The sequence below is a fragment of the Ips typographus genome, linkage group LG15 (assembly GCF_016097725.1).
Source record: "Ips typographus isolate SLU linkage group LG15, UJ_Ityp_2.0, whole genome shotgun sequence".
Lineage (NCBI taxonomy): Eukaryota > Metazoa > Arthropoda > Insecta > Coleoptera > Curculionidae > Ips > Ips typographus.
In genome coordinates, this window is record NC_138436.1 from 6,179,059 (window position 1) to 6,201,788 (window position 22,730).

The 22,730-nt window shown below is 37.9% G+C and overlaps 2 protein-coding genes and 2 long non-coding RNA genes across 9 annotated transcripts in view; 3 read left to right on the plus strand and 1 right to left on the minus strand.

The window, feature by feature from the left end:
• LOC145738500 (protein nervous wreck-like) overlaps positions 1 to 740 on the plus strand; it is a 64,679-nt gene extending 63,939 nt beyond the window's left edge. The window contains exon 22 of the mRNA XM_081993342.1: positions 610 to 740. The gene's annotated coding sequence lies outside the window, so the exon portion shown is untranslated. The remainder of the gene's footprint in view (positions 1 to 609) is intronic.
• A 13,930-nt stretch (positions 741 to 14,670) lies between these two features.
• Positions 14,671 to 15,446, plus strand: LOC145738369 (uncharacterized). The gene is made up of 2 exons (XR_014180737.1): positions 14,671 to 15,230; positions 15,315 to 15,446. It is a non-coding gene; the product is annotated as an uncharacterized LOC145738369 (long non-coding RNA).
• A 2,920-nt stretch (positions 15,447 to 18,366) lies between these two features.
• On the plus strand, positions 18,367 to 19,314 carry LOC145738125 (uncharacterized). Its single transcript, XM_081992988.1, has 3 exons — positions 18,367 to 18,856; positions 18,945 to 19,244; positions 19,306 to 19,314. Exons 1-3 carry the CDS (start codon positions 18,833 to 18,835, stop codon positions 19,312 to 19,314), a joined length of 333 nt encoding a protein of 110 aa, XP_081849114.1. The 5' UTR covers positions 18,367 to 18,832.
• Positions 19,315 to 21,427: 2,113 nt separating this feature from the next.
• LOC145738083 (uncharacterized) overlaps positions 21,428 to 22,730 on the minus strand; it is a 147,579-nt gene continuing 146,276 nt past the window's right edge. Inside the window, exons 2-6 of one of the 6 annotated variants that reach the window (XR_014180581.1) lie at positions 22,313 to 22,441; positions 22,129 to 22,218; positions 22,003 to 22,068; positions 21,855 to 21,915; positions 21,428 to 21,801 (exon numbers count right to left, since the gene is read on the minus strand). This is a non-coding gene — a long non-coding RNA (uncharacterized LOC145738083). Of the gene's footprint in view, positions 21,802 to 21,854; positions 22,442 to 22,588; positions 22,700 to 22,730 lie in introns of those variants that run through there. The other 5 variants (XR_014180580.1, XR_014180578.1, XR_014180579.1 and 2 more) reach the window with 5 other exon arrangements.

Sequence of the window (22,730 nt, forward strand, 5' to 3'; positions counted from 1 at the left end):
GAGGTGCACTGCTGTTCCCAATGGGGACATGGCTTCAGAACTGATTATCAGTCTTTATCACTATTGAAATCACAATTTTCCCAAATACCAATTTTGGGTCTTAGAACTACAGCAACCATGAATGTTTTAATTGACATCCAAAACATGTTATGTCTACCAGATCCAGTAATAATAACTTCACCTTTTAATAGGCCCAATTTAATTTTTAGGGTGGTAAGTAAATATTTTCTTCACTCAACTAAATCTTTTAATAATTTTAATTAAAATACCACAAAATTAATCATAAGTGAATATTCTTTTACCTTAAAAAACAGGATATGGCTGGGTATTTTTATGTTAAAACTTCAATAGATCATTTTTCTTAAACTAAAAAAATGTTTTGTAGGATTAACTATTCTATTTAAGTATTTATTTGATGCTTTTTTTAATACAATTAGGTGCTTATGAGTTTTAAACTTTTTACAAAGAAAATCTGTACCTTGGTGTAGTGGGTATTACCCCCCTGTATTGCAAGTGTGAAAGTCTTTTATTGCAATAAACCTATTCTGTTACAAAGTATAACATTTAAATAGTCTTTACCAAGTGATTCACTTTCACTATTTTTTTTAGGTGGTTGGCAAACCAGAAGATCCAAAGGTGTTTGTTGAGACAGTGATCAAAACAAAATATATAAACAAATGTGGCATAGTCTATGTAGCAACCCAAAGGGAGTGTGAAGATTTAGTCCAATATTTACGAAGACAAAATATTAAGGCTGCCCCTTATCACGCGGGTTTAAGGGTTGAAAGTAAAAGTTCAATCCAAAAAAAATGGTTTCAAGATTATTACAGAGTTATAGTAGCCACCATTGGGTTTGGGATAGGAATAGGTAACAAGTCATCCGTAGTTTTAAAACGTTTCTTTGATTGTTGAAAATTCTAGACAAACCTGATGTTAAGTTTGTCGTTCATTATTCAGTCCAAAAAAGCATTGAAGCTCTATACCAAGAAAGTGGTAGGGCAGGTAGAAATGGAGAAGAGGCTGAATGTATTGTGATGATTGGGCTTAATGAATGGTTGAAAACATTTGCCCAAGCAAAAACTGCAATTGAGGAACGGAATACTCGTAGTGTGCTTACTGGTTACTGTATGGATTTAACCACGTAAATTTTTTCCATATTTGTAAATACCGCATAGTCAATAGTCTGATGAAAAATTGTCAGAACGTCACTTTGTCCGCCAGCTTGACTCGCTCCTTCTCCAGAAGAGTCAGGCAAAATGTTTCTGATCGTGCACAAGAATAATTTGTCCCTGAAGTCTTTTCTCGTCAACTGAAAAGATAAACTTACCCATGTGCACAAAAGTGGTATATACAAACTGAAATGCAATGATTGTGACGTCACTTACATCGGGGGCACGATCAGAGCGTTGCAAACTAGAGTCGGAGAGCATATCAGCAGGACCAGCAATTCTGCTTTTGGTGAGCACTTGATTGAGACTGACCACACACACAGGTTCGACGTGGGAACAAATGCGAAAATCCTGCACAGCTTGTCAACTCGTAACTTCAACAGGCTGAACTTTATGGAGGATGTGGAGATCACGAAGGAAATGGCTCTCAACTCGCAGTGTGTTGACACACAAGTAAATCTAAACCGTAGCTACGTCCCCCTACACAGGAGACTGTTGAACTAATACCAACTGACGTCATCAATCAATAAACAAACCCAAAACCATCATATCCATCGTTAATACACCAATCGATAATTTAACGACCTCTGTCGACAGGGTAGGCGGTACTGTTGGTACGCCGGTAGATTTTATCTTTTTCTTTTTCTAATATGGCTCGCGACTCGCCAAATTGATGGTAGATGTCTCTGGGTTGTCTATTATGTCCGTCCAAAGCCAATTTCGATCTTCGTGGGCTCATTACGACCTCTAACGACCTAAGAGACGGCTTTAAATTTTTAATTTTTAATTTTATTTTTGACTTTTAACGTTTTATCATTTAGTTTTTAATGTAAAACAGTTCTAATTTATTCCGAAAACCGTTTTAACCGATTTTATTAACAAAAATGTTTAATAGTTTTAACATTTTAATCTAATTTTAACAAACATTTTGTGACGTTTCTGTAATGTGCAATCATGGATTTAGTCAAGCTGTTGTGTTTGGAGTGTTGTGGACGTATTGAGTGCTGTCCTTCGGCCTTAGACATGTAACTGGTGGCTGGTTGCGTGGTGATCTCCGGTGGGTCGGCCTCAATCTGACGAATGAGTAACATTGACATTTTATTTCTTCTCTCCAACCTTTAACAGCATTCATACCTCTTTGAGCTGTCCTTTGTTTCTCTTTCGGCAGATTAGAGTACTGATGATAGCCTAAAGGGCCGAAACCGGTTCACTAAGGATTATTAAAAAATTGCACGCAGCATACGTTTTTCACTGAACTGCCCTTTAAAGCTTATATGTCTGGTGATGTGGGTCCGATGGTAGTGAACCTTGTTGTGTGGCTCTGAATAAGCTAAGGGTGGCAACCAGGCAAGCATGTAGGCCTAAACTGACATAAAGCTGGTATGTGTATCGAACTGACTACTATTACAAAATTGTAAGTAAAATACAGTTAAGAAGGTAAAGTTGAAGAGTTAAAAGGTTGGATATTAGATATAATTGATCAAAGGCATACCTGAGTGATGTAAGATGGCTTTAAAGATTTAACCACGCGATGGGGTATGGAATTTTCACAAAAATCAGGAAATTAAGTTACGAATCTAACTTCAAATATTAAATCTGGCAATACGCCTATTCTAAACACTAGACTTGTAGAATAAATTCTTGGATTTCCTTTAAATATCCGCAAACGTGCGTGCTTTCCGACTGAAAAGTTTTAAAAGGACAATGGCGTGATTTTGGACTTTGACCTCTTATCAATTCGGCCCTTTAACTGAAATCTGGCAGCTGTCCCAGGGTCATTAGTTATTTTAGGTTAAGATTTGCAAGGTTATGTTATGTTAATTTTTATAGTAAATAAACTGGTTATGATTATTAGTGATTATTTAGCTGTTTTAATTTAATTAATAATAAAATTAGTGACCAAATAATAAACATTAAATTAAGCCATTAGCCATTTGAATTAAAAATTACGAAAGTGACAACTTGTAAGATGGAAATTGTGAAATAAAGTGTCTTTCATTAGCCAGATCTCAACAAGGTAAAAATAAACCTGTAACAACTTTTCTTAAAAACTTCCAGGTGCATTATATTTTATTTTCAAAAATACATTTCTACAGCAACTTTTCGCGTATAATCCAGTAGTGTAAATAGTTTTTTTCTATTAGACACGGTTTTTAAGATACGCACAAAAAAATCGTTAAAAAGAAAAAAAAAATAAAATGTTGGTTTTAAACCAACATTTTAAACATTGTTGTTACATGTCATTAGAATAATAGTTTTAAGATCTTTTTAAAAATGAAATAATATACAGGGTGTTCCATTAAAAAAAAAACAACTTTTATATACGAACTTAAAAACCGTGATCAATAGAAAAAAACTATTTACACTACTGAATTCTACGCAAAAAGTTGCTGTTGAAATTTTTTGCCATAAAGTTTTGTATTAAATTTGAGCTTCAGACACCGACATCATTTTTTGTCTACCTCTATTAATAAGAGCACTTCCCATTTAAATATGTCCAATTTGGCCCACCCTGTACAGTTGTTTTCGTAAAAATAAATGTTGACAAAAAACTACCACGGTACACATCCGGCTGGTGTTTGGTTTGTTGTCGCAAGGTATGTTTTTTTATTTTCAGAGCAATCTCATTCATTTTGAAGTTCCTAATTTGTCTGTTTGTTTTATGCGAGACATTATTTCAAACAAATAATAATATTACAATGCGTTTATCAACAACACAAAGACTTAAAATTCTGATGATGATTGACTATGGCGATAGAGTGCGAATTCAACATGAGGTGTGTGTTTTATTTAATAACCAATATCCAGAAAAGCCAATAAACCAGTTAGTAGTTAGTAAAATTGAATGGAAGTTTTGGTTCTGTACATAGAAAATAAGTCAAAAAATAGACATCCTGCGCTAAACAAAGATGAAAAACTAAATATTTTATTATCTGTGAAAGAAAATCAACATATTAGCATTCGTCAAGTTGCCCGCGACTATGATATCCCTTGTTACCTCATTACAGCAGGATGGTGCACCCCCACATTATGCAATTCAAGTTAGACAATATTGTTACGATTTTCCCGTGGGTTCACACAAAGTCAGTTTAACTCAACAATTAATAACTTTATTAATACTTCAAAACACTCCGTACAATAATTAACACAGCTACTAAAAACACTACTACAATTCCACAATTATTCCGCTATTTAAACTTTACCGCGTTTCTAAATTCACTACTACTGCGGTCGAGACCGCGTCTTTTATATTCGCAAACCACGTTCTAGAATGACCGCGAAACGCTTCGCGGGTTGCCTTGATCATTCAAGAATCTTCCAGGTAGCGTTTCCTAACTGTGGCCTACTTTAATACGCGCCCGGCCAGTTATTGCGGCGCGTCGGTTTCATCCCGAGGCGAGCGCTCGTTAAGAAGTATCGAGCATAGTAGGCCCAGACCGTAACACTGCCCCCCTCTTAAAGCTGATCGTCCCAATCCGCTTCATCCAATCCCTGGTATTTCTTGAGTCTGTCCAGATGGACAATTTTCATCTTGCCTTTGGGGCTGCGTTGGACTCTGTACACGACGTCGTTTAACCTTTTTACCACATTGTAAGGTCCCTCCCAAACAGGTGTTAATTTCGGTGATTTGCCTTTCTTCCTCTGAGGGTTAAACAACCAAACTTTATCATCCTTCTGGAACCCTCCCGAATTGGCCCTCAGATCATAACGAGCTTTCATCTTGTCGCTAGTTAGATTCAAACTTTCCCTGACCAGATCATGGACGTTCAATAATCTGTCTTGCAACTCGTCAACGTAGTTCTCAATGTTTGTGCTTTGGCCTGTTGGAGATCCGAACACCACATCACATGGAAGTCGCAGTTCTCGACCAAACAGAACTTTAGATGGTGACTGTCCCGTTGAGTTGTGGACTGCTGCTCTATAAGCCATCAAGAAGAGCGGAATATGCTGGTCCCAATCTTTCTGATGCTGATCAACAACCTTTGAGAGATGTTGCTCTATGGTCTTATTAAATCTCTCGACCATGCCATCCGACTGAGGATGAAGCGGCGTTGTTCGGGTCTTCCTAATGCCTAGCAGGTCACAGAGCCTCTGAAAGAGCTTGGACTCAAAGTTTCGTCCCTGATCAGAGTGTAACTCCAACGGCACACCAAATCTACTGAAGACATTTTCGACGAGAATATCAGCAACTGTGCTGGCTTCTTGATTTGGAATCGCAAACACCTCAGGCCATTTGCTAAAGTAATCCATGGCAACAAGAATGTACTTGTTGCCTCTGTTGGTCTCCGGAAAAGGCCCAGCGACGTCTATGGCTAAACGTTCGAAAGGCAATCCGACGTTGTACTGCTTCATAGGTCCCCGGGATCTCGTCTGTGGTCCGTGGCTAGCTGCACAAATGGAACATTGTCGACACCATGATTTCACGTCTTGGCAGTAGTTAACCCAGTAAAAGCGTTGCCGGATTTTGTCCAAAGTCTTATTTACTCCCAAATGAGCACCAGTCTTTCCATTGTGCATTTCCTCCAGTACGTGGTCGACCCTTCCTCTGGGAACTACCAGCTGCTTCCTTATTTCTTTTCCATCGGCACTCTCCCAAGCTCTTTTTAGCAAGCCGCCTTCAACCACAAGCGAGTCCCACTGAGCCCAAAGTGCTTTGAACGTCAGGCCTTTGCTAGAGATTGCTTGCCATGTTGGTCTTGGCTCGCTTTGTTCCTTTCTCAACAACAATGGGCCTATGTCGCTGTCTTCTAGTTGATCCTTCCTAATCTCATCGGGACTCCATTCATCATCGGTCTTCAGCTGAACCATTCTGATGGGCACAACGCCTTCACGTTGTTCCGCTTTCTGGCAATGTTTGCATTCTTCGGCGCAAGGTCTTCTTGATAGAGCATCTGCGTTATTATGCAGCTTTCCGGGTCGATGCTTGATGTTGAAATTATACTGCTGGAGTTTTTCAAGCCATCTTGCTACTTGTCCTTCCGGTTGCTTCATTCCAAGGAGCCACTTGAGTGCCGCATGGTCAGTTCTTATCAAAAATTCCTGTCCGTACAAGTACTTGTGAAAGTGATCGACGGATTTTACTATTGCCAGTAGCTCTTTTCTCGTTACACAGTAGTTCCGTTCTGCTTTGGTAAGTTTCCTACTGAAGTATTCTATAACATGTTCTTCTCCGTTTTGAATGTGAGACAATACAGCTCCAATACCAGAATTACTGGCATCTGTGTCTAAAATGAACTTTCCTTTTGGTTGTGGATAACTGAGGATGGGACTGGAGCAAAGTGATGCCTTTAACCTTCTGAACGCCTGATCACATTGGGTATTCCAACAGTAGGGTGTTTTGTCCTCAGTAAGTTGATGTAGCGGAGCTGCGATGTTGGCAAATCCTTCCACAAACCGTCTGTAGTAGGTGGCAAGTCCTAGAAAGCTTCTGAGTTCGTGTTTATCCTTCGGTACTGGCCATTCTCTAATTGCTTGGATCTTCTTGTCGTCCGTCTGGATTCCGTCGACCGACACCACATGCCCAAGGAATTCGACTTGCTTTTGGAAGAACCAACACTTTTTGGCGTTCAATCGAAGATGGGCACCACCTATTCTAGCAAATACTTCTTGCAAGTTGTCCAGATGTTCTTCAAAAGTTTTTCCCATCACCATGATATCGTCCAGATAAACCAAGCAAGTCTTCCAGTTAAGGCCACGAAGCACAATTTCCATTAGTCTTTCAAACGTAGCAGGAGCATTACAAAGTCCGAAGGGCATCACATTGAATTGGTACAGCCCATTTCCAGCAGAAAAAGCAGTCTTCTCCTTATCTTGCTCCTCAATGCCAACTTGCCAGTACCCACTCTTCAAATCTAAAGTAGAAAACCAACAGGATCCTGCCAAAGTCGTCAGTGTGTCGTCGATACGGGGAAGTGGATAGCTGTCCTTTTTGGTCACGTCATTCAGTTTTCGGTAATCTACACAAAATCTGCTTGATCCATCTTTCTTAGTGACCAGAACAACAGGTGATGACCAAGGGCTGCAGGATTCTTCTATAACTCCGTCGTCAAGCATCCTGTCCACTAATTCCTGCACTTCCTGTTGTTTGGCTATTGGTAGTCTCCTAGGTGGTTGTCGAATCGGTTGTGCATTGCCGGTGTTAATTCGGTGTTTTACAATGGTAGTTTTTCCCATATTGTTCGGTGTTCCAAATATGCTACCATGGTCCAAAATCAGTTTCCGAGCCTTCTTCAGTTGCGGTGTTGACAGATGTTTCCAGGTCTTTTCAAGTTCATTTAAGAGCTTGTTTTCCCCCAACTGCTCCTCCTGTTCTGGTAACCCATCGCAATTCGTTACTTTGACTACAGGCTCGAATACCGCAATAATTTCGCCTTTGTTGATTTTGACGTCGTCTGGAAAAATGTTTGCAACTCTAATTGGAACTTCACTTCCTCCATTTACAAGTGATTTCCCAATGAGGCATCTTCCTGGTCGGTCCGGGTTTCATACAAGTCCAACACAGCTCCCAGAATTCTGCTCCAAATGTCCAATGATTATTTGCTCGGAATTGCCGCATATTTTTACTGTCTGAGATGCCAAAACATTAATGGGTGACTCATAGCGGTGATTGGTTGACAGGATGAACTCTTCACTTCCAAACCTTAGGATATTTTGCTCGGGATTAAAAGAAAATCCATGTTGACGAATCAGGTCCATTCCCAGAATAAATTCATCTTCAATATCTGCTACTAACACGGTGTGGTAAAACGTAATCCTTCCAAGGCAAATCTTGACTGTTATTTCTCCTAAAACTTTAGCCGATTCTCCAGTCACAGTGCGCAGGAGAATACTTCTTCGTAAAGGCTTAACTTGACTTTTATCCACAAGGTTTGACCGGATCAAAGATACTGCCGCACCGGTATCCAAAGTAAAAGTAACGTTCATCGCATCCACCTTTCCATCTACGTTCAGGCTTCCCATTGATCTACCCAGGCTTCTGATGGAGATAATTCTGGGGGCTTTGTCTTCGCTAGTCAACATTCGCCCCGTAATGTTGACTAGTGGGAGTTTTCCTGGTCCCTTCTGGATGGTTGTACGTCCCTCGTTGGAGAGCGGGACGGTATCCTTACTCGACAATCCCGTTTCATGTGTCCCGTACGTCCGCATCGATAACACTCCACTCTCGTGATCGGGCGTGATCGTTCTAACTGTGTGGAAAGACCATTTCCTAATGCTGCCACTTGTTGCACTAATTGGCCGACCATTGATTCAATTTTATCTATTGATGTAGCAACATGATCGGCTGGCGGTTCTCTCTCCTCTTGAATAGTCACGGCCCTGATTTTTGGCTTTAAGTCGTTGCACGCAGCTTCAACTTCCAGCGCTCGAATCAGTAATTCGCTGCCGTTGCTCCCTTTGAACATCTTCAGCATTTTCTTTACCTCCGGATCTCGAATCCCATCTACAAAATACTGTGCCACAAGTTCTTCTTGGATTTCATCCGGGACGGCTGGGTAAGCCAGATGCACAAGGCGACGAATTTCGGCCTCAAACTCTTGTAAATTTTCACCAGTTTTCTGCAGTCTTGCCTTTAATTGTGTTTGGTACACTCCTTTCCTATGCTGATCCCCATAACGTCGTTCTAATGCAGCTACTAATGCGTCATAGTTGCTTTGTTGGGCGATAGGCAGAGTCTGTAACAGCTCCAATGCAGGTGCTCGTAATGCCACCACCAGTGCTACAGCCATTTCCTCGTTAGTCCATCTATTTGCATTTGCAGCGGCCTCAAATTGGAGTTGGTACGTTGCCCATGAAGTTTGACCATCGTATGTGGGAGGCTTGATCTTGTTGAGCCCGTTTCCGGTGAACACTGTAGAGCTGACTCCTCTGCTGTCAATTTTCTGCTCTAAGTCGCGTAGCTTTATCTCAACATCATTCTGATTTTTATGAATGTCCCGAACATCAACCTGAATTTTATTAATGTCCTCCCGAACATCGTCTAATTTTACCTGAACATCACATTCCATCTTTTTGAGACTATGGGTTACATACTCTTGGATTTCTGTTTTGGTCCCCGCTAGAGCGTTCAATATTTCTACGTTACGCTCTCTATCTTCTTGACGCATTTCCATATCTTGTTGTCGAATCTTTTCTTGTTCTTCCTTCTCTTGTTGTCGAATCCTTTCTTGTTCTTGTCGAATCCTTTCTTGTTCTTCCTTCTCTTGTTGTCGAATCCTTTCTTGTTCTTCCTTGTCTTGTTGTCGAATCCTTTCTTGTTCTTCCTTCTCTTGTTGTCGAATCCTTTCTTGTTCTTCCTTGTCTTGTTGTCGAATCCTTTCTCGTTCTTCTTTGTCTTGTTTAAGCATTGCCATAATAGCTGCAAATTGGGCCTCCATGTTTGCACTTTGACGTCTTGTTATTGGCATAAAATAAATTTAACACACCACTGTTCCGAAAATCTCTAGTCCGGTTCTGAACACAAGTCTCTAACCCGAAGTTTAGTTCCAATTCACGTCGCACTAACGTCTGATCGCACTTCTGACACCAATTGTTACGATTTTCCCGTGGGTTCACACAAAGTCAGTTTAACTCAACGATTAATAACTTCATTAATACTTCAAAACACTCCGTACAATAATTAACACAGCTACTAAAAACACTACTACAATTCCACAATTATTCCGCTATTTAAACTTTACCGCGTTTCTAAATTCACTACTACTGCGGTCGAGACCGCGTCTTTTATATTCGCAAACCACGTTCTAGAATGACCGCGAAACGCGTCGCGGGTTGCCTTGATCATTCAAGAATCTTCCAGGTAGCGTTTCCTAACTGTGGCCTACTTTAATACGCGCCCGGCCAGATATTGCGGCGCATCGGTTTCATCCCGAGGCGAGCGCTCGTTAAGAAGTATCGAGCATGGTAGGCCCAGACCGTAACAATATCTTAACGAAGTAGCATTTCCCAACAGATGGATTGAGAGGCGTGGATCAATTGAATGGCCTCCAAGATTTCCTGATCTCAATCCCCTGGACTTTTTTGTGGGACCATCTCAAAAATGTTGTTTATTAGACTAAACCTGAATCATTGACGACTTAAAAATCAGAATTAGAAGAGTGTGTGCTAACATTAGTCAAGAAACCATAAATAGGGTTCAGAATAAATTTATCGATCGTTTGGGATAGTGCCACAATAAGGGTTTCGAACATTTACCTAACTAAATAATTATTGTTTTTGTTTAATAATAAAATAGTGTTTAATATTTTCAATAAAATCTGTTATATTTTTTAACTGTTATTTTCTCGAAAACGAAAGCTGAATATCGACATAGGATATGCTACATGAAAAATACCCACAACTTACGTAGAATCCATAAGTGCAATACAAAATGGGGGTTATCATTTGAAAATGTCAACTCGAAGGCCATATCTCAGTTTTTGGACACCCTGTATATTTAATTTTTTTCTCAAAAAATGCTCGTCAATGCACACACTGTATGTGCAAACTAATGTGTGACAGTAAAACGACTAACTTTTATTAAAATTTCAACAGTCACATTTTGATGGCAACATACAACGAAATTTTATATCGAAGATACAAAAATCTCAGCTCACTGCCTTGAAAGGAACAGTCAATTGTACAAATACTAATAGTTTTTGTACGGAATCTGATACTCTTCAAAAACGTTCTATCGAGGACTATGAACAAATCTACTTAAAAGTCCATGTTTACCGAGGTAGGTTATAAATAATTGTATATTTTAATATTATTGTTCAAGTCTAGAATTCAATTTCACAGTGGAAACAGTCCAAATTCAATTTTTGGACTAATTCATTTCCTAAAATTAGTTTTTATTGCTAATATCGTAGCATTTTGAGCCAATTTTTTTTCTGAAAGTCTGAAACTTTACTTTTAGTATTTTAAATAGTCTTAAACTCGATTTTTCAGTCTTAAAGCACTAAAAACAGTCAGAATTTCTTAAAAATTGGATTTGGACTGTTTCCACTGTGAAATTGAATTCTAGACTTGTTTTAATCCAAAAAATTGAGAAAAAAAGTCAACTTTTATACTATTTTTAGTAGTAAAAATTAGTTTTATGCGCCACAATTTTCGTCTTGATTTCCGAACTGTTTTTAGTACTTGAAATTCAGTTTTAAATACTTGATAATGGATTGCAGTCTGGAAAAACAAATTATAAGATTATTCTTAGTAGTAAATAACAAGTTTTTAGACTATTCAGTAGATATTTGGAAGTCTTGAATGTTCAGTTTTACACTACCTATAATATAAAAAATTAACGCCAGTAAAAATGAGTCCAAAAATCCTGTTTTTGGGGATTTGAATCTTTTTGAACCATTATAAAGTAAAATTTACGATAGCTTCCTAAGCGTATAAATTAGAGCGGGAAAATAAAGACCATCCCCTTATATCGATGCCAAAAAACTATTTTGACGAATGTCAATTACATCTCATAACAAAAATTTATTTCATAAGTACTTGTTCCAAATTTGATCAAAATTGCCAATGGATCGAATGATCTGAGTTAAGCAAAATACGATTTTTAAACTGAAATTTGGAGAACTCTTTCTTCCTTAAGAAGCGTTCTTTAGGAAAATGACATAATGCATGTGAAGTTATTTTATGATAAGTTATGGAATGTTGAATTACTGACACTTACAACTGGACCTCCCTGTATAAACAGCCGGGCTAGGCCCTGTAGTTAATTGTTGTCGAGATTGTTAACGAGTTGTCAGTTCAAGTCAGCGTCAGTTTGTTTGTGCACAAACAAAATACGGTGCGTTATTTTTAACGCGCAACATAGGACTTTACGTGTTACATTTGTAATTTTAAGCCTATGTTAGACCATGTTATTTTGCTACTACAGATGTAAAACTTGACGGATCTGTCTTTAATACCTTGAATCTTAAGTACGTTTGCCTACTCCCTGTATGCATAATAGGTACTTGTTTTGTATACTGGCAGAGCAAGTAGCAGGTAGAGTGACATATTTTGACTGCATCATGGCCCGACATCTTTTGAACGCTAAAAAGACATTTTACGATTGTTTGGGATCAAACAATCATCTGTTTGGCTTCAAACAAAGTTCACTTTGAACAATACAATTAAAAAAATACTTTTTTTTACTAAACTAAAGCTATCTTTCTCAGCTAAGCTATCAGTGATGATCTTCTGCAATTTAACCACCTTGTTTTGGTCACAAACATGGTCTAACGTGGGCTTAAAAAATAAGAAAAACGCACTGTATATGGTATTAAATAAAAAGAAAGCGTGGTGTTTTAGTGAGTAAAAATGGTTTAATCAATGTCAATTTATTACCTGATTTTGCTACTCTGCCGACTTCGGTTTTTCTTTATATGTTTGCTATGGTTATCAATACCATGATTATTACTTCCACTACTGCTATTCTCTCGACTCCAGCTTTTAATCGTCTGTGTTCCACCGCTTAGGATACTTCTCACAACTATTTTCTTGTTTCGATTCAGTTTTGCTATTCATGTTATCATGTTCATGCTGAACAACCGTCCTATCCTCCCAGACCACCTGGTCTGTTTTGATGCGTCCAAATACTGGAACTTAAAACAATAACGATTTTATGAACAATAATATTAAAATATACAATTATTTATAACCTACCTCGATAAACATGGACTTTTAAGTAGATTTGTTCATAGTCCTCGATAGAACGTTTTTGAAGAGTATCAGATTCCGTACAAAAACTATTAGTATTTGTACAATTGACTGTTCCTTTCAAGGCAGTGAGCTGAGATTTTTGTATCTTCGATATAAAATTTCGTTGTATGTTGCCATCAAAATGTGACCTAGAACAGTTGTAAAAATTTTTTAATACAAATATTGAAACCAAAATTTGAAATTTTAATAAAAGTTAGTCGTTTTACTGTCACACATTAGTTTCCACATACAGTGTGTGCATTGACGAGCATTTTTTGAGAAAAAAATTAAATATACACTGTGTCCAAAAACTGGGATATGGCCTTCGAGTTGACATTTTCAAATGATAACCCCCATTTTGTATTGAACTTATGGATTCTACGTAAGTTGTGGGTATTTTTCATGTAGCATATCCTATGTCGATATTCAGCTTTCGTTTTCGAGAAAATAACAGTTAAAAAATATAACAGATTTTATTGAAAATATTAAACACTATTTTATTATTAAACAAAAACAATAATTATTTAGTTAGGTAAATGTTCGAAACCCTTATTGTGGCACTATCCCAAACGATCGATAAATTCATGCTGAACCCTATTTATGGTTTCTTGACTAATGTTAGCACACACTCTTCTAATTCTGATTTTTAAGTCGTCAATGATTCTGGTTTAGTCTAATAAACAACATTTTTGAGATGATCCCACAAAAAAAATTCAAGGGATTGAAATCAGGAAATCTTGGAGGCCATTCAATTGATCCACGCCTCTCAATCCATCTGTTGGGAAATGCTACTTCGTTAAGATATTGTCTAACTTGAATTGCATAATCTGGGGGTGCACCATCCTGCTGTAATGAGGTAACAAGGGATATCATAGTCGCGGGCAACTTGACGAATGCTAATATGTTGATTTTCTTTCACAGATAATAAAAGATTTAGTTTTTCATGTTTGTTTAGCGCGGGATGTCTATTTTTGACTTATTTTCTATGTACAGAACCAAAACTTCCATTCAATTTTACTAACTACTAACTGGTTTATTGGCTTTTCTGGATATTGGTTATTAAATAAAACACACACCTCATGTTGAATTCGCACTCTATCGCCATAGTCAATCATCATCAGAATTTTAAGTCTTTGTGTTGTTGATAAACGCATTGTAATATTATTATTTGTTTGAAATAATGTCTCGCATAAAACAAACAGACAAATTAGGAACTTCAAAATGAATGAGATTGCTCTGAAAATAAAAAAACATACCTTGCGACAACAAACCAAACACCAGCCGGATGTGTACCGTGGAAGTTTTTTTTCAACATTTATTTTTACGAAAACAACTGCACAGGGTGGGCCAAATTGGACATATTTAAATGGGAAGTGCTCTTATTAATAGAGATAGACGAAAAATGATGTCGGTGTCTGAAACTCAAATTTAGTACATAACTTTATGGCAAAAAATTTCAACAGCAACTTTTTGCATAGAATTCAGTAGTGTAAATAGTTTTTTTCTATTGATCACGGTTTTTAAGTTCGTATTTTTCTGAAAGTCTGAAAGTTTACTTTTAGTATTTTAAATAGTCTTAAACTCGATTTTTCAGTCTTAAAGCACTAAAAACAGTCAGAATTTCTTAAAAATTATCCAATTTTTGCACCAATGAGTGAGGAAACCAATTTAATAGTGAAGAAGCTTGAAATGACATTTTCAAGATTATGGACAGTGTACAAACGGGCTTTCAGGCCTGATAAGTCCAAAACTGTATAAAAATAGTCTGAATGTCTAGATTTTTAAGATATGCACCACGCCATAAGTTTTTTGTTGTGTAAATGTATATGAATGTGGCGAATTGCCATCCACCTCAGATCAGGTGGTCACATTGGCAACACCGCTGATCTCGTCGGCAGACGACAGCAGACAGACCCCGGACGTCAAGAGAGTTGACAGAAAGAAAGTGAGGAGACAGATTCATTCTCCCGACCCCCCGACCGCGATCTCAAGATGTCCGACTCGTTTTCGACCCACAATTTAGATATGCTTGCTGCCTTCACACCAATGCACTGGGACAAGACAAGGACAAAGGCAGTCTAAACTCACACCCGCACAAAAAAATGGCTAAAAAAGTTTTGCTTATACTAGAACACCTGTTTCCTGTCTATTGTCAAAGCTTATGTACTTAAATATGTAAACTATAATAACACTAGTCACATCAAAACTTTACTGTACTAGCCCACATTCCTGTTTGGAAAAGTTTAATTGTGGTTTGGTGCGATATACCTAATAGTGTGTTCCAGTTTTAGCTCCAGTGATTGTTGCTATCCCTGTTACTACATATGTACCTGTGGACTTCTGGATAAACAAAATGAGTGGCCATAGTTCCTTAAGAAGCCTCAGATCAAGGTAAATAAATTTTGTATAATCATTTTATACTTTTATTATTAGGTATGTTAAAAAAGAACACAATGTGCACTTTTTAATATATAGTAAAACTGACTGGTGTGAAGGCAGCAAGCCGAATTCCAGCAAGCCGGAGCCGAGGATGTCCGATCGGTCAGTGGCGTCAAACTTATTTTTTTCTTCACTTAAAATGTGTTAAATAAACATTGTGAGCAGTTACTTCGTTCTTTCACTATCCACAGGACATTTTAGAACAACATATTTGCATACCTTTATTTCCAGAATTCTCCTTTTATATCTATAATTCCACATATATCTATTTAACGCTTAACATCTGCACAATCAACAACAAACCCAACAAACAGGCTTCTTACCTACCCTGTATGGTGTATATCAGATTTTGCAGCGTTGCCACATCTACGATCTACATATAAGCGCGTTCAATAAATACTATTCCTAATAATAATAAAAAACCCCTTTTGGTACGTTTATAGGGTTCATAATGAAGTATCTTTAGAGGGTAGTGAGAACTCCTTACACCCCGTCAGAGGGCGGCAAATTTGAATTCACTACTCTAGCAAGCCAGCGCATACGATATTCAGATTCAAATTAATCCAAAACTAATCATAGTATCACAACCCCCTTTGGTACGTTTATAGGGTTCATAATGAAGTATCTTTAGAGGGTAGTGAGAACTCCTTACACCCCGTCAGAGGGCGGCAAATTTGAATTCACTACTCTAGCAAGCCAGCGCATACGAAATTCAGATTCAAATTAATCCAAAACTAATCATAGTATCACAACCCCCTTTGGTACGTTTATAGGGTTCATAATGAAGTATCTTTAGAGGGTAGTGAGAACTCCTTACACCCCGTCAGAGGGCGGCAATTTGGAATTCCCTAGTCTAGCAAGCCAGCGCATACGACATTCAGATTCAAATTAATCCAAAACTAATCATAGTATCACAACCCCCTTTGGTACGTTTATAGGGTTCATAATGAAGTATCTTTAGAGGGTAGTGAGAACTCCTTACACCCCGTCAGAGGGCGGCAAATTTGAATTCACTACTCTAGCAAGCCAGCGCATACGAAATTCAGATTCAAATTAATCCAAAACTAATCATAGTATCACAACCCCCTTTGGTACGTTTATAGGGTTCATAATGAAGTATCTTCAGAGGGTAGTGAGAACTCCTTACACCCCGTCAGAGGGCGGCAAATTTGAATTCACTACTCTAGCAAGCCAGCGCATACGATATTCAGATTCAAATTAATCCAAAACTAATCATAGTATCACAACCCCCTTTGGTACGTTTATAGGGTTCATAATGAAGTATCTTTAGAGGGTAGTGAGAACTCCTTACACCCCGTCAGAGGGCGGCAAATTTGAATTCACTACTCTAGCAAGCCAGCGCATACGATATTCAGATTCAAATTAATCCAAAACTAATCATAGTATCACAACCCCCTTTGGTACGTTTATAGGGTTCATAATGAAGTATCTTTAGAGGGTAGTGAGAACTCCTTACACCCCGTCAGAGGGCGGCAAATTTGAATTCACTACTCTAGCAAGCCAGCGCATACGATATTCAGATTCAAATTAATCCAAAACTAATCATAGTATCACAACCCCCTTTGGTACGTTTATAGGGTTCATAATGAAGTATCTTTAGAGGGTAGTGAGAACTCCTTACACCCCGTCAGAGGGCGGCAAATTTGAATTCACTACTCTAGCAAGCCAGCGCATACGATATTCAGATTCAAATTAATCCAAAACTAATCATAGTATCACAACCCCCTTTGGTACTTTTATAGAGCTCATAATGAAGTATCTTTAGAGGATAGTGAGAACTCCTTACACCCCGTCAGAGGGCGGCAATTTGGAATTCCCTAGTCTAGCAAGCCAGCGCATACGACATTCAGATTCAAATTAATCCAAAACTAATCATAGTATCACAACCCCCTTTGGTACGTTTATAGGGTTCATAATGAAGTATCTTTAGAGGGTAGTGAGAACTCCTTACACCCCGTCAGAGGGCGGCAAATTTGAATTCACTACTCTAGCAAGCCAGCGCATACGAAATTCAGATTCAAATTAATCCAAAACTAATCATAGTATCACAACCCCCTTTGGTACGTTTATAGGGTTTATAATGAAGTATCTTTAGAGGGTAGTGAGAACTCCTTACACCCCGTCAGAGGGCGGCAAATTTGAATTCACTACTCTAGCAAGCCAGCGCATACGATATTCAGATTCAAATTAATCCAAAACTAATCATAGTATCACAACCCCCTTTGGTACGTTTATAGGGTTCATAATGAAGTATCTTTAGAGGGTAGTGAGAACTCCTTACACCCCGTCAGAGGGCGGCAAATTTGAATTCACTACTCTAGCAAGCCAGCGCATACGAAATTCAGATTCAAATTAATCCAAAACTAATCATAGTATCACAACCCCCTTTGGTACGTTTATAGGGTTCATAATGAAGTATCTTTAGAGGGTAGTGAGAACTCCTTACACCCCGTCAGAGGGCGGCAAATTTGAATTCACTACTCTAGCAAGCCAGCGCATACGAAATTCAGATTCAAATTAATCCAAAACTAATCATAGTATCACAACCCCCTTTGGTACGTTTATAGGGTTCATAATGAAGTATCTTTAGAGGGTAGTGAGAACTCCTTACACCCCGTCAGAGGGCGGCAAATTTGAATTCACTACTCTAGCAAGCCAGCGCATACGATATTCAGATTCAAATTAATCCAGAACTAATCATAGTATCACAACCCCCTTTGGTCCGTTTATAGAGCTCATAATGAAGTATCTTTAGAGGGTAGTGAGAACTCCTTACACCCCGTCAGAGGGCGGCAATTTGGAATTCCCTAGTCTAGCAAGCCAGCGCATACGATATTCAGATTTAAAAAATTCGCGGAAAGCACGGATTAATTTGCCGACAAAAAAGTCGGCACGCTTTGTGTAACGGTCAAAAATGTTCGTTCTTCGTCTTTCTTATAATTTTTGTCTTTTGTCTTTGTTTATTTTAAAGTTTCGGCCATTCCAATTTTGTCCGGCGTCAGTTATTTTGCTGGATAGTGCATTCATTTCTATTTGGTTTGTTGAAGTTGAGAGGTGGTTGCTGGAAAAATGTAAGTAATTAAATACTGGTCTAGCATCAATGATATCTGGTGTTAAGTAACTAAATTGCTGGCAAATTGAAAGAAACCGCTAGATTTCTTTCAAAGAAATTTCAGTTAAAATATTTTGAAGTTTAAGCGATATGTTTTAATTGCCCATCGTTTAATTTAGTAAAATTAGACTAGTAGTGATCGACCGATACCGATACCGATATAGCGGCCGATATATGTATAAACTATCTGCCTCGCGGGGCCGACATTTTTTTATAAAGAATTAAAAGCTACCAATTTTGGGAAGGAAAAACAGTATGGGTCCAAAATTTCATATCGGTCGATCACTAGACTAGACTACATTGTTGGTTGTTTAAATTACCCGCTTTTCAATTACATTACCAAATTGTTTCAGGAGCGAAAATAATACTGGGGGTGAAGGGATGATGCCAGAATTTAGTCTGGCATCCATCCCTGAGGAGGATGAAGACATTTTGTTGTCCGATGGTATGTAGAATTAACATTTACAACAAATTTATCGCACCACCAAAACTTAAATAAATCGGAAAAATTTGTATTTTTTTTTTTTTTGCAGGATCGACGGTGGAGGAAGTGGAGGAACAACCACGCCCGCAGCGGCCCGAGCCTGGGCAACAGGCCAGCGTGCCCCCCTGCACCTGTAAGTGCAGGGGGGCACTTGCAGGTACTAGTGGCCCTGCAGGCCGGAGCCGTGGGCGTGGAGGTGGGCGAGGAGGCCCTGCAGGTGCAGGCCGGAGCCGTGGGCGAGGAGGCCGTGGAGGTGCAGGCCGGAGCCGTGGGCGTGGAGGTGGGCGAGGTGGGCGAGGAGGCCGTGGAGGTGGGCGAGGCCGTGGAGGTGGCCTTCGACTTACCAATAGTAAGCTTTCAGCAATAAAGCATATATTTTTTAAATAATAATTATTTTCTTCTTTTTGCAGACCAATTAATTATAGCCCTGCTGAGGAACATGTTAAGATAAGATTGTTAGATTGTAAGAATAAAATTGTTTGAAAATACCATGTTTGCTTTATTTACTGCCAACTCGTTACAGCCACCAGAACAGCAACAATTTTGAAACTTATTTTTTCTAGGAATAATATACTATATAGGGTGATTCACGGTGATGGTTAATTAGAAGTATCTAGAGAACAACTCAATATTTTTTGTTGAAATTTCGAGTGTAGCCTAGGTTGGGTCCAATCTCTCTATTTAAAATATTTTGAACTTTCCGGTGTTGCCAGATCAGTCAGAATAAACACCAACTTTTGATTTTCAAATGGAAGTCTGTTTTTAATCTCATTTTTGAATTCATCGCAAGAAGGCTAGTAATTAATTGTTAATACTTCCCTATACCTATCGCACCGTTCCTTAGATATTTTATAAAAATGGTGAACTTGTCAGCAAAACGGTGGTCTAAACTTTAATTAATTTCTCAAGTCCAGACAGTTTTGCTGATGTGACCTTTTGTCTTCAGTTAGACAATACTACATGGTTGAAAAGCCCAGACACAAAAAATGAAAAAAACCTACAGTGTGGTTAATATTGTAACATAGTAATTACACTATGTTCCGTACATGCATTTGCTTCGGTCTCCCCCAATACCAGACTTATGTAAACAAGATCGGCGAATTGGAGTCATGATGTGGGTATAAATACAGCTTCAAAGCACGTACTAATCACCGAACTCTGGGGTCTTCCCCAGAGGGAAGTCACTGACTGATCTCTGGGACAGTCTGGGTTTACCATCTGTGTAGCTTTTAGTGGAGCAGTTGGTAACCAAGTGCAAGCACCCGGAAATCAGCCTGTCAAAGGAAATAGCACGGGCGAGCAGCATTAGTTGCCGTACCGGCTTATCTCCCTTTAACAGTACCAAAACGTCTTATTCGGCGTGGTGAATGCCCTGGGACACTAGTCTAGGGTTCTATTCACCCCCGGTAAGCGTGCGCCCTCCGCGAAACCCTACATACGCTCCATACATCATGATCCTCGCCTACTTGGCAATCCGGGGGTAAGACCATTGTAGTTTTATCTTAAATAAAAGCGGCTTACCTGTATACCTGTGGTTTTTTCTTCTTCTGAGCTACCCCTTAACGTGACAATATTAACCTTTTAGTCGGACAGATAAAAAACTGCAAAAAGTCCATTTTTTTTAAATGGATATACCAGGTGTCCAAAAGCACCCTGGACATAGGAGATTAACATGGAAAAACATTTTTTTGCGTCTGTACGGTTAATTTGATTGAAAAATCGTAATAATGAAAGTTGTAGTACCTATCACGAACTAGTTTTCTGTATTTTTTTCAGATCTCTAGCTTGAGCCCTTTTGTCGTTAAACACGAAAAAAATACGAAAATTTAAACTTTTAGCCTGCACTGTATAAGCGGCTGTCGAGCAACCGTACCAGCAACAATGACCTGTTTATCCGTTGCTCGACAACCGCTTATACAGTGCAGGCTAAAAGTTTAAATTTTCGCATTTTTTTCCGTGTTTAACGACAAAAGGGCTCAAGCTAGAGATCTGAAAAAAATACAGAAAACTAGTTCGTGATAGGTACTACAACTTTCATTATTACGATTTTTCAATCAAATCAACCGTACAGACGCAAAAAAATGTTTTTCCATGTTAATCTCCTATATCCAGGGTGCTTTTGGACACCTGGTATAATATACCTATAATTAAATGGATAAAACTATATTTTTTGTACGACTGTCTAAAGCCATATCGGTGAAAAATACAATAAAATCTTGTATGCAGACAGATTTTTTATTTATCCTACTTTTGTAATAAATAACAACAGTTTTATAATAATATTAAATGTTTAATTGCTGGTTAACTACGTAAACCTAATATGAAAAGAAAAGAGAAAACATTCCTTATAGATAATATGACATTCTCTACTAAAAATCTTTGGAAATTTTTATAATATTATCGGATAGTACTTTTCAATTAAAATAAAATTTTAGATTCAATTATTGTTACATTTTTCAGAAATAAAAAATCAAAATTAGTTTCTGGCATTCTAACTATGACCAGGTACGTTGATGACTAGTTAAAAAAAAGTTTATGACAAACAGTATTGGCGTATTATTGCTTTTCAAAAATATTTACAAAAACACATAACATAGGGTTAAGATAAAACTATATAAATAGTTAACACAACATTAAAAAATCACTTTAAAATCGGGTACAACAAATTCAGCATTAATCTTCCTTGCAATTTGAGAATGACTCGTACTAGCAGCGAGATAACGGTTTTCTCCGGAATGCCACATAAAATCTCCTTTTTCTATTATTTCCTAGTGCACTTGTACTTTTCTAGTGTTATTTCTTTCCATAAGAAACCAAACCATAAGACTGCAGCTGTTGGGCTTTTTCTTCTGATCGTATAAATGATTGTTGCCAAAGCAAAACGTGTCCACCATATCATCAGGAACCTAAGCATTTTATAAAATATAACGAATGTTAACATTATTTTGTAAACCCTTACCTTCTTCTGAAATACTGTATTGCGACAAAGTAGACGGACACTTGCAATATACCCACGTTTCCTATAGAATAAAAAGATTTCAATGAGAATGAAATTTGTAGTCTTCATATTGTAGATACTGATCAAAAACAAAAAAGTATATACTTACTTCGGATTTTCCTTGTTTATCTTTTGTATTTAAGGTACCATGAGATCCTCAGTAGGTATCACGTTGCTTCATTAGACATTTATCAATTAATAAATGTATCCTTATGCTGGACCCTGGTATACTTACATATGAAACACGTGTAGATGTACCACAAACTGTTAAAGAAGATGACTCTGAGAAAGATATATTACTGGGTGCCTTTCCTGCTTATGCTGGCTGCATCACATAAATAGAAAATGTAAAATTATAGGAAAACGTACTTTTAAATTCGTATTCAATAGCAGACAAAACATGACTGGAAAGCATTTACCTAACTGCAGCAAATTAGTCAAACTCAAAGACAGGAGATCTTATGTGGCTATCAACTCGATTGAAAGACTGTGCTGAAAGTATCAAGTTGTTCCATTGGTTTCTTTGCTTCATTCCGTTGTAATGGAAGCTGTAACATATTAATGAATTAATTAAAATCGCAACGCTTTTATTATTATATGTAAATTTTTTCACAATTGCACTAAATTTACATATGATGCAAAAAGCTATACAACATAATAATAGTTACCTACACATAATAGTAATATAAACTCACCTGTGATGCAGTATTCTTCAACACACTCTGTGTGCAAATAGGAAACAAGGTCGCTAATAAAAAAAAAACCTAGAAAAAAATGATTGCGCAATTTTTATGTATTTTTATATTATCTTTATTGTTTCAATAATGGGCATTTTTG